We start from the raw sequence: 12,988 nt of genomic DNA, 5'->3' as shown, positions 1-12,988 counted from the left end.
TGTGTGTGTGTGTGTGTGTGTGTGTGTGTGTGTATTAGCTTGCAGTCTACCGCAGTATCTGTAATCTACGCTGTGAAATGACCTAATCTGGCTTAGGATTAGGAGTAGGGGTGGGGTTTAGGTTTCGGGGTTCGGACTTAGTTTAGGGTTAAAATTAGAGTTAGGATTAGGGTTAAGGGATAAGGGTTAGGGTAAGGGTTAGGTTAGGTACTGGTATTGATCTGTTTTCAAAGCATGATTGCAAATTGCCATCACGTCGCGACTGCATTCTGCAAATTAACTGTGACAAGCAGTATTTAGTAGGATGTGTTCAAAGTGGTGTTTCAGCTGCTTCCTTCCATAAAGAATGAAAATGTTGGCGGGTGAGCTTATTAGATGTATAATAATTATATACTAAAATTACAGTTATGACTGCGTCTCCTAAAAAAAGTGTCAAACCGTCTGGAATGCACGCATTTACTATGTGTGTATAAAGTACTATTTGTTGGCCCTCCGTCGCTTACAACGTCGAGGGCTCCAGTTGATCCGATCAGTGGAACAGCCTGCTTGTGAAATTAACGTGCAAGTGGCTGAGCACTCCACAGACACGTGTACCCTTAACATATGTTCTCGGGGATATTCAGCGTGACACAGTGTGACAAGGCTGGCCCCTTTGAAATACAGGTACAACAGAAACAGGAAGAAAGAGTGAGAGAAAGTTGTGGTGAAAGAGTACAGCAGGGTTCGCCACCATCCTCTGCCGGAGCTTCGTGGAGCATTAGGTGTTTTCGCTTAATAAACACTCACAACGCCCGGTCTGGGAATCGAAACCGCGATTCTATGACCGCGAGTCCGCTGCCCTAACCACTGGGCCATTGCGCCTCCACTTAAAGTACTATAATGTATTACAAACACACATACTCAATTATCACTTGGTATATCTTTGTCTGATACAGCTGATAACAATGTTAACGAAGAAGATTGTACATCTAGTTTGCAGGTTCGATACCAAGCTCTTCATGTCATACATACTTTGTTGCTAATCGTTTCGAGGCGGATGGTTTGGGGATTAGAAACCAGTCCTTTATATATATAAAGGTGAAAAGTTTAGCCAGAATAAACACGTGGGACTACAGATCAAAATAACCTCCATCCTACATCCACTTCACAGCAGAATTATCAACTAAGAAATCTACTGTAATGTAAGACTCACCATTCTTGGTCTTTAGTCTCGTTACCAATGGATCCCTATGTCTACCACCACGACTGGTAAACAGAAACGATCGTAAATGTACTATTACTACCACTTTTCTTTATTAATTAATTAATTTAATTAATGGCTTACTAGCGCAAACGACCAACCTCTCCCCGTTATTTTTCCTCCATTTTCTTCTTGCACACACATATATATATATATATATATATATATATATATATATATATATATATATATATATATATATATATATATATATATATGTATGTATGTGTGTGTGTATGTGTGTGTGTGTGTGTGTGTGTGTGTGTGTGTATGTATATATATATATATATATACACACACATACACTATTGTCTCGGGTCAGATAATCTCAGTCGTTATATAAATACACACACACACACACGACGTCTTCCAAAGAGGAGAGGTGCATACAGGATTGAAGTTAATCTTTTCTTCAGTAATCTCTCTAGATTCTTCTTAAACCCTAATCCATGTCTTCTGTGTGAGATGTTTGAATACCCACCCCTCCTCTCTAATGAAACTTAATCCTCTTTTACCGTGTATAGTATTATCTTCAACGTGTTGTAAATTGTGTGTGTGTGTGTAATAAGTAATAAACAGTATATCTATGTTATAGATGATGTGTGCACGTGTAAACAATATTCTGTGTGTTATACTCTCTACGTGTAACACATCGTCAGTGTAAAACCGTATATGCGCACGCGTGTGCTTGCGTGTGTATGTTTATCTGTAATTACTCTATGTGTGTAATAAACACCTTTTTTCTGTGTAATCAATACTCTCTCTGTATAATAAATACTTCCCGTGTATAATCGTTGGTCTATGTGTGTAATAGCTATTGTGTGTCTGTGTAATAGATACGCTAAATGTGTAGTGGTTACCCTGTGTGTGAAACACCGCAATCTCTGTGTAATGAATACTTCCTATGTGTAATAGATATTCTGTGTGTGTGTGTGTGTGTGTGTGTTTGTGTGTGTGTGTAACAAACACTCTGTTTAACTAATAGTGTCTATGTATAATGTGTATACTTGTATATTTTGTGTTATAGAACAGATAAAAATTTTTGTATTCGAAGTTATTTCATGTAAAAAATTGTCGTATTTCGGTAATTTCAACCAATCACTGACGTCTATTGAGGCGAAAGCAATTACTGCTATGGAATATAAACAACAGCGGTGGTAGTGGTGGTGGTGGAAGAGGATGTAATGTATAAATAGACACCTGGCTTATAAACCTTGGCATATTTGGGAAGAAACTCTTTTTAACGTTTTTTAAATCTTTTTGTAAAGGATAATACTCAATGAAAGCAGGGTAGAAATACAGAGGAAAAGGGAGAAAAAAAGAAAAGGAGTACACGAGAGAGAGGGAGTGAGAGAGAGAGAGAGAGGGGGAGGGGAGGGGAGAGAGGGGAGAGAGAGGGGGGGAGAGAGAGAGAGGTAGAGAGAGGGGAGAGACAGAGGAGAGAGGGGGAGGGGAGGAGGAGGGGATGGGGAGGGGAGAGGGGGAGAGAGAGGGGAGAGAGAGAGAGAGAGAGAGAGAGAGGAGAGAGAGAGAGAGAGAGAGAGAGAGAGAGAGAGAGAGAGAAACGCAAAGGTTCAGATAAAAGAGAAAATATTTATGAATATGTATAAATATATCACAAGGTCACAGTTGTTGACAGCTTGGGGAGTGAAGTAAAGTTCTATGATGGAACGTGTGTATATATATATATATATATATATATATATATATATATATATAAGCGTGTAATATGTACTATAAAGGATGGATTCAGGTACTGTAGTGAATAGGTGTGACCCGGTGGTTACGGTGTTCGGCTCATGAACATAAGGTCGTAGATCGTGGGTTGGAGACACGTTTTGTATATATACATGAGTGTGTGTGTGTATGCATGTATGTATGTATCTATGTATGTGTGTGTATAAGGTACTATTAGAGTACTACATCAAGTCAAATGCTTTTTAGTTTGCTGCTTGTGTACTACGTGATCAAATGTGATTACCACCTCCCGACCCATCATTTATTACCTCCGCCTTAGCGAAGGCGGAGGTATTGTTTTCAGTCGTGTTTGTTCGTTTGTTTGTCCGTGGACAAGATATCTCAAGAACCGCTGGATGGCTGCGGATGAAACTTTCAGAATGTTTAGCCTCGTGACTGGCACGAACTGATTAAATTTTAGAATCGATCCGGTACCGGACAAGGATTCTGGATTATTTGTTATATTTACTTTACATGAAGTATTACGATCTTACGTTGACTTTCAAGTCTTTCTCTGAATATCTCCCTTGAAAGTACGCTCATGGTTTCCACATACGTTATGGCAGCGTTGCTGTTTCCGAAGTTTTATTTTCGTTTCTCTATTATTAATTTTACTCGGGTCTCTGTCTTAGTAGAAACTGATGGATAAAGAAATCAAAGTACATAAGCAAATGGCAGTAAAACTGTTCAGAAACTAGACAACATTAATATATTCAGTAACAATAATAAATTTTAATTTATCCCCGACAATTTTTAGTTTTACCAATTTTGAATAAATCGCTCCTGTTTAAAACCTCTTACCTGCTTGACAATTGCATTTCTAGCTCTGCCTTCAAGGAAGCGTTACTTCTTGGACTCACATTTTTGTGCGCAACGATGTTTTTTAAACCTCCGTTTACAACACCGTATGCAGGTCCTTCCCGTTTGCTTTCACTCACTGATAAACTTTTCACTATAGATCTTAGCGGCTGTGGTTAGACTAGAAAAGGCCTTCATAGAGAAAAGTGTCCCAGTTTCCACTGCAGACGACACACACACAGCATTACAAATACAGCACACACATCCATTTTCATACTCCAAGACTACCGTTGGGATGCGATCAGGTTCCGGACAAGGATTCTGGATTATTTTTCCGGTTTTTAAACTTAATTTTTGAGAGCGGTCAGGTTCATTTTTAGTATTCTCGTTTGTGAGAGCAGTCAAGTTTATTTCAGATATTCTTATTTTAAAAATCATCTTTGGCTAATCGTTTAGAGGACGTTGATGTTGCCTTGGCGGAAGTTTGCACTCTCTAAGTGCTCTTGCTTATTTTGCCTCATAAAAGAACAACTATTTTACTTCACTAAAAGCGGTGAGCCAGCAGAATCGTTAGCACTTTGGACAAAATGCTTAGTGGTATTTCGCCCGTCGCTACGTTCTGAGTTCAAATTCTGCCGAGGTCGTCTTTGCTTTTCTGAAGTTAATAAAAGTCAATAATCATTCGTAGGTATCTATGATTAGGAATATAATAAATAGTACTTTTTAACCCCCCCCCCCCCCCAAAAAAAAAGAGGCGCGGGATAGAAAAAACGGAATGGTGACATTCGTGACATTTTTATTCCAAAACATAATTTAAATAAAATAGATTCAACTGAGAACTGAAACTGCATTGTTTCGGTTCAAGCGAAACCGACTTCCGAAGGATCAAAATAATCAACACAATAAGCAAATGGTAACCACACGGACAGATGTACAGGATATCGATCACAAAATGATATCGACAGGAGCCAGAGGCACGTTGATAATCTGACTGCAAACTTTGGTTTAACCCTTTAGCATTGAAACCGACCATTACTGGCCCAGGTGTTCTTTCTGTTTTATGCTCAAACTGACCACATCCAAACTATCACCACTACCATACAATGTAATTCTAAAAGTAAACAGTCACATTATCAAAATCTCAAAGCTACAAGATAATGCATGATTAATTGAAAACAATGTAAATAAACAAGCATTAAATTCGACAAAATAATGTGAATGTTAAGGGATTAACTAGAAAACAAGATTGCACTCAGTTCCCTACAAAATTTAATTCACTCCTATCTGTATGCAACTCAGCGTTTAATACATACACACATACGTTTTCTTCTTTATATTGAAACAAAATGTAAAAATTCTGTTATTTTGCCACTTTAAAAATTTCTTTCTTTTAACCATTAGTTGACTACATTGTTTGTTTTTTTTCTTTCACATTTTTGTTTTCTTTTTCAGGCTAAAGAATGGTTGTCCAACTGCCGCACTCGTCTGTCTGTGACGAACTTAGAGAAAATTTGTGAGGAATCCGTGAAAGATGAGAACAGTAGGTCAAATGTCGAACGCAACCCATCTTGGAAAAACAATAACAATCAAACGAATTATCGACGTCAAACAAAACGTCCAGTTAGTGTTTCCGGTTATCCTGGACTAGAGCATTATGGGAGATCTGATGCTTTCCGATATGATTTAGGGTGTGTGTCGAACAGATTGGTAGAATGGACCAATCCTTTGGAGAATATCCACAGCGAATTAGAGACCTTCTCCACCATGCGCAGAGCTAGTTTTCAATGTCATGCTGTACTTACGAAGCGAAAAGGAGAAATGTCACCTTTAACAGCCAGCAGGGAGTACCCGAGTCCCATGCATGCTGTTTTACGTCAGTATCACTCGAAAATTGATGAGGACGATAAAATACTCAACGCAGGTAGTGATAGCCAGAGAAATGTAAGCAGTACGAAGACAAAAAACCAGATTTGCAACTGTCTTGGGGTCTCTAAAGACGTCAAAATTAACAGGCGAGGTTCATTTACTGTAGGTATGAACTACAATAAGGATTTTCGAGTTTCTCAGTTCGATCCTTTACTTAGGCGAGCCAGCAGTTCTGATATCAAGAAGGTCAGCCGTAGAAGTTTCGATTTTTCGCTGTGTCAATTCAAGCAGACGTCAGAAGAACCAAGAAAAATGGGGCAAAAAGCAAGTGATAACCACACACACAAATATACAGAATATCGACCGCAAAATGACGTTGATGGGAGTCAGAGACACGTTGATAAGCAGTCTGGAAGCCGTGGTTTAAATAAAAAACAGGACCACTCGTCCAATTCTAAGGAAAACTCTAAACCAACACAGAACTTTTCACGAAGTTCAAAAACTGAAGAACAGAAAAAAAATAACGTTCAACTGGAGAGCTCCGTTTGTCGAAACACAGTAAACCTTGACAAAAATAGCATGTCAGAATGTAATAGAAAGAGGGACACGAAGAGCGACAGCAATACAGAACGCTATTCTGAGGAATTCAGAAAGAAAAATAATTTAAAGAACGAGAATAACAGAATACCTACAAAACACAATTCTCAAACGGAGAATGACAGTAATAGAAGCTTCCATATTGCTAAGGGAGATAATCTCAGTTTCACTTCCGATGAGGGTTACGGAGCATCAGTTGCCAGCACGCCCAGAGAACGACGACAGTTGAGTATACATTCGGACACCAGTTGGATCTCAGCCGATACGCATGACAACAGATCATGTGACTTCAATTGTGAGAACAAAGGCAACGATACAAATCTCATTGTAAATCCAAATAAAAGTTCGAGACATGTTTATAAAAGTGGAGTGAATGTGTCCACAAATAATTGGAATTTAAAGGGCACAACACCCTTTCAATCAAAGGTATTACCATTCAAACAGACTTCTTTGTGATTTGGTACTCAGTTGTCAGTGCATATTGTTGCCAATTTTGCACAAACTCACACGCGTGCGCACGCACACGCACACATACATACACATACGTATGTTTTTGCGTATATATTGGCTGTATATACACACACAAAAAACACACACACACGCATATATACACACTCTATGCATATATATATATATATATACATACAGTGACACATGCATATGCATATTCATACATATACACACAGACTCACACACACGCACGCACACACACACACACACACACCTACACGCACACACGCACTCATGTATATATACATGCATTTTCTTTTGTCTTTCATTGTTTTGTATGGACCACGGGACTTTAATAAAAAGGTTTTATCAAAGTAAATTTTTTAAAAGAATCAAAACTGTGTCATTGTTGCATTTTATTTACTCTTAATCTTTTAACAGTAACATACACACTTATAAATACAGTGTGTGTGTGTGAGAGAGAGAGAAAGAGAGAGAGAGAGAGAGAGAGAGAGACAAAAAAACGAGAGAGAGAGAGAGAGAGAGAGAGAGAGCAGTGAAGGGGCCAGGCTAAGTGGGTAGGGTGTTGCAGCCCAACTGCTGCAATATCCACTACCCGTCTACTGCAATATCTACACAGCATATTTACTGCAACATCTACTGAATATATCCTGCAATATCCACTGCACGTTACTGCAAGACCTACTTCACAGTACATCTACTGCAATATCTTCTAAATATATCCTGCGATATGCACTGAACGTCTACTGCAAGACCTAATTCACAGCACATCTAGTGGTTAGGGTATATGGCTCACAGTGATTAGGTGTGTTCGATTCCTGGACTGGGCGGTGCGCTGTCTTGCACAAGATGTTTCCTTTCATGTTGCTTTCAGTCTGCTTAGCTGTAAATGGATAGCAGCCTAGTGCCGGCATATTCTTCACCACTCCAGCTATAATCACATGCTCGATGTTCCGTTGGAACAAAATTGGAAAGGTTGGGACTGTATTCATATATCTGCTCCCCAGTACAAAAACACCGAAAACAATAAACGGAAGAGCAGTATATGCAACACAACCCCCCACCCGCCAACTACCGATATGTGTGTGTGTGCGTGTGTGTGTGTGTGTGTGTGTGTACTGATACACATCATATATAAATCTACAAAACGAAATGCGAAATTTTGTAAAAGTTATGTGATGTGTGTCAGCATGTATGTGCGAGGGCCCACCATTTTTTTAACAATCAAATTCTGATATAATTTTCGTATGCGTATTTCGTGTGCAAGATTCTTGATGTGGATGCGTGTGTTGAAAGAAATACAATTAAACCTTGAGAGAGGCATTATGCCGGTAATAAACACACGCACTGGTTCAGTCCTTTATTAATTTATATAGTTTTTTGTTAAATTATTTCATTGCACTCTTGCAATCTCTTCAGTAACTTATCTCTCCACAAGTGTCTTGCAGTATATAAATTAATAAAGGACTGAACCAGTGCGTGTGTTTATTACCGGCATAATGCCTCTCCCAAGGTTTAATTGTCTGATATAATTGAAACCTATATATTCTGAAAGGTATCTATCGAAAATTTCATTAAAAAATATGCATTATGAAATTTATGAAGAAACAAAGTCGACTGATGTGAATTATCCGGAACTTTTCCTCTCCCCGCCTCCCTTTCTTTTTTTCTATTCCATGTTAAATTTCGATATCATCTAGATCTACGCCATCTGGAAAGTATTTGTAGATTTATTTTAAAAATATCCGTTTTTCTAAAAGTTATAAGGAAACAAATTTCTTGGGGGGGGGGGGGCACATGAGTAGGTATGCCGTACATGCATACTATTAGGTAATACATGCTTGCATGTGAAAACCATGATTTGGATATATATCAATAGTGGACTACATGCGAACGATGCAACATATCGTTAAAATGTGACTATTAGACAATATGGCTACGTACTTCATTATTTGCTTCATTTTAATCAGTTATATTTTAAGTGGTGGAGATATGGGATCTAGTTCAAAACGGGGGCACCAGTTTTCATTTATGTTTTATGTAGTGTTTTTGGTACCGAAAGACTTTCAAACTTCGTATACTTATCTATTTTGTGTTATAGAATAGAAAAAAAGTTTTGTATTCGGAGTTATTTCATGTAAAAAAATTGTCTTATTTTGATAATTTCAACCAATCACTGACAAGTATTCAGCTGTTTATACTTACTCCTTTGGCAGTTTAAGCGGTGTAAATCGTATTTAATCTCCATTTATAATTTCGTTAACATCTGCCTGAACTGTATGTGTACAACATTTGCTTTTTTCATTTTCTTTCACGCGTGTTTATTTCGTTAACCTCTGCCTGAACCGTATGAAAGGTTTATTAGCTACTGCCTAACCCTAACCCTAACCCTAACCCTACTGCCAATATGCTTCAGCCATTTTTTGACAAGGAAATAATAATTTTATCACCGCCAGAATCGTTTGAGAATCGTTTGTTTACGTAGTCAGCACTTACTGTATTCGACTGAATGGACGTCAGTCATTGGTTGAAATTACAGAAATACGACAACTTTAACATGAAATAACTTGCGATGTACGTTTTTTTGTTAAGAAGACTAAGAGAAAAAGATGTTTTATATGACACATTCTACCAGTGTCCCAAGTTTCAAAGCGTTTCGTTAAGAAAATACTGGTGCCCCCGTTTTGAACTAGATCCGAGATATGCACAGTCATGCCTTTTCTAAGAATATTATCAATGTTAATAAGTTGAAATATTTCCAATCTGACAACGGAAATGAATTCCAGTTTTCATTGCTCACCATAAAAACTCGTCAACCTTTGCAGTTATGTTCTAAGGGAAATAACCATATTTTATTTTTAAAGAGTTGTTTCCCTTTAATTGTAATGCCTCTCATGTTATGAAAATGTATTGAAAGTAGTATATCGTTGATGTGTGGTTGAATGAGGCGGATAATGACACTTTAGATGATGCGAAAGCGTTTCTTACTGAAGTGATAATCGTGGATTACTGAATATATATCGTAATATAACATTACTGTAAGTTTGGGGGTCAATGTGAAGTTTCGGATGATGACACATCAGTTTGAAAAGTGGTTTACGGGGGAACGAGATGAGAATGAAGAGAACACTCACACAATGTGTGTGTATGCATGTGTGAGAGTGTGTTTGTAGATAGATAGATAGAGAGAGAGAGAGAGAGAGAGAGAGAGGGAGGGAGAGAGAGAGAGAGAGAGAGAGAGAGAGAGAGGGAGAGAGAGAGGGAGAGAGAGAGAGAGAGAGAGAGAGAGAGAGCAGGATGGATGTACATAAAATTGGAGAGGGTAAACGAAATGGACATAAAGACAGTTTGATAGATACCGGTAGACAAGTTGTGATTCACATTTGCATGTTTACGTATTATATAACACACACACACACACACACACACACACACACACACACACACACACACACACACACACACACACACACACACACACAGAGTGTAATATGATTTTATAGAAAAGCATGTGCTAATGATTAAACTCCAAATGTTTCTGTTTATTTAATCAACTATGATTGAATCTATAAACGAAGAAACGATTTCTTTAGCTTTTCGAGTCATATATGTTTAATAAAATTGTAATGAGGATAATGCAGAAAAATATATCGTCTTTAATATTGGTTTCAAAGTTTGGTACAGCAATTTCGGGGGAGGAGTAAGTCGATTACATCAATCTCAGTACATAACTGGTACTTATTTTATCAATCCCACAAAAGGATGAAAAGCAAAGTTGTCCTGAACGGAAATTAAAATCTGAACGTAAAGAAGGATATATTGTCTTTAATATTTGATATTATCTTCTAATGGACAGTTAAGAACCCTGGAAATATTGACCTACATGTGAGAAATTCCGCTTCCTCGCTTTCTCATTTGTCTATTGCTGTATAATTCACGATATAAAATGAAGAAAAACTCAAGGATACTTTTAAACTATAGACTATTTTCTCTCGATGTTATACGCCCAACTTCGTAATATGCTGAATTCAGCTTAATTGAAGCAATTTCTATGTATGCTGTACTGACAATTCAAAAAGAATAGCTATACATGGCTACCTACCAATGGTGTATGTCAGTGGTTCCTAACGTGGAACATACACCTCACCGGTGGAGGCCGGGAAAATTGTGGTGGGGCGTGGAATCCATATTTCTTTTTCTTTTTTTTTTTTATTTGGACATGGAATTGAGAAAATCTTTTAGTCACAACAAACATGCTACACCTATACGTTTTTCCAACCACCGGTAGGGCATACATTTTTCTGGAAAGTTATTGTGGGGCCTGGGGAAAAATATGTTGGGAAACATTGCTGCATGTTCCGTACATCTTCGTTATTCCAAACATGCAAATTTGACTCAACTTACTTTAAACTAAAAGAAGATTGTCTCCCCTAAAATAATTAGCCACCAGGAGCGCAACACGTGTTTGATATCATCCTTGTCTCTCGTTTTTTAGAGGGTAAAGAAAAAAAGGCTTCCATGGGAGATGTGATCAAGAATTGTCCAATATCATATGCTGAAAAGAACTTTTCGAGCGATAGCTGTTGGAATTGGATATTCAGTAATTACTACTTACAATGCTGTAGGCATCTTCAAAGAAATTGATGGCTATTCTGACAGTCGCGACAGACAATTCGAAGTGATGAGTTTCGATACAGTCATTGCTTGACAACGAGAAGCAAGAAAATAACAGCCGTTAACCGAAGATGTTCAATAGAAATGCTACCTGCAAATTGGTGTTGCTGCCTTGAAATTTCGATGGATATGATTTGGGTTTACGTGCCCTCTTGCGTCTAAAAAGACGTACAATTTTTATGTAGCATGGAAGTGGATGGGATGACATACTCTCATCTTAGTTTTCTCAGAAAAATAAGATAGGTAAGACAGGTCAAAAATCTTGTGGTCGGATGAGTCGAAATTTAATTTGTTCGTCTTTGAAATCGAGTGCATTTTCGACAGATCCTGCACTCCGTCTCTTAGAGAGAATTTCAACCGGAGTGCATAAATACGGCTGCTAACCATGGTGGTGGCAATGTTATGGTTTGGGGTTGTATACCTAGAAAAGGAGCCGGTCTGATACATCAGGTCAAAGGCATCTCGATCCGTATATGTTAAAGGAGATTAATGCTTCCGTATGCCAAAAGTCATTTGAGCAGTTCGTAGATTTTTTAGCTTGACAGCTCGAAGCGTACTGTACAAGTTCAAGAAATTTTGGGGGATTTAAATTCAATAGAAAACCTATGGAAACAGGTCGACGTGAGTATTTAAGTAAAGAAATCTTGGAAATTGAGTGAATTGTATGATTATATAACTCAAAAATAAGAAGAAATTCCAGCTGATATGATTAACGTCCTGTGAATGTGAAGCAGTTTTGAGAAACACAAAACCGATAATATGTGTCATGATTTTACTTTCCTTAATGTACACACTCCGTTTTATTTGGGGGGAAAAAACGACATTATAAATTAAAACAAACTTAAATATACTTGTATATGTTCCGGCTCAAATTGATTCAGGTCATGTTTAACTTAATAGCATCACTTGATAGAATTTGTGGCCGGTTGTAGGTAGTTTGTCAGGTATCCTTTGAAGAAATTTGTCAGGATGTCTTTTGAAATTTATTAGATCTTTTATTTCTTTGATTCGTTTTGAGATAATATTAAATACAACAGAGCTAAAATATTCTCAAATTAAGTGAAGCTCATTTTTGTGACGTCATTGAGACTGCCAATAATGATATTAGGTTAATTTTAAATGTTTGCATTAAAACTTACATAATTTAAAAGAACAAAAAATTACCTTTCTATTCAGTCTGGATCTTAAGTGATTAAATAAATGGGAACACAACATTTAATTAACAGTGTACTCTTATCTTTAAAAGACGTTATGCCATTGGATGGATGGATGGATGGATGGATGGGTGGATAGATAGATGGATGGGTGGATGGATGGATGAATAAATATTGACCCTTCTAATTGCCTCACAACTCTTTCTATCTAAACCTGATCTTGTCTGTGCAAGCATTTTCTCGATTTCTAGCACCTAGTTTCTTACCAATGTGCTACAACGTTATATCTATCTATTTCAAATTTTTTTACACTGTTTATAATTACAATATTAACTTTTTGCGCATCACAGGCGTCCATAAACTACCGAGGTGGTAATAGTACTATGATGTTCCCTGCACATATACTTATAAGCATGTTGGTTATGAGCGACAGAAGTAGTATTAGTTCATA

The 12,988-nt window shown here is 37.6% G+C and overlaps 1 protein-coding gene across 1 annotated transcript in view; it reads left to right on the top strand.

The window, feature by feature from the left end:
* Positions 1-7,086, top strand: part of LOC106874578 (uncharacterized) — a 100,462-nt gene extending 93,376 nt beyond the window's left edge. The window contains exon 2 of the mRNA XM_014922357.3: positions 5,228-7,086. Coding sequence (XP_014777843.1) covers positions 5,228-6,694 — 1,467 coding nt within the window. The 3' untranslated portion in view covers positions 6,695-7,086. The remainder of the gene's footprint in view (positions 1-5,227) is intronic.
* Positions 7,087-12,988: the final 5,902 nt, after the last annotated feature.

Source organism: Octopus bimaculoides, chromosome 8 (genome assembly GCF_046866305.1).
Source record: "Octopus bimaculoides isolate indiv1 chromosome 8, ASM4686630v1, whole genome shotgun sequence".
Classification (NCBI taxonomy): domain Eukaryota; kingdom Metazoa; phylum Mollusca; class Cephalopoda; order Octopoda; family Octopodidae; genus Octopus; species Octopus bimaculoides.
The sequence above is the reverse complement of the archived record's forward strand: the minus strand, read 5'-3'. Positions and strand labels throughout refer to the sequence as shown.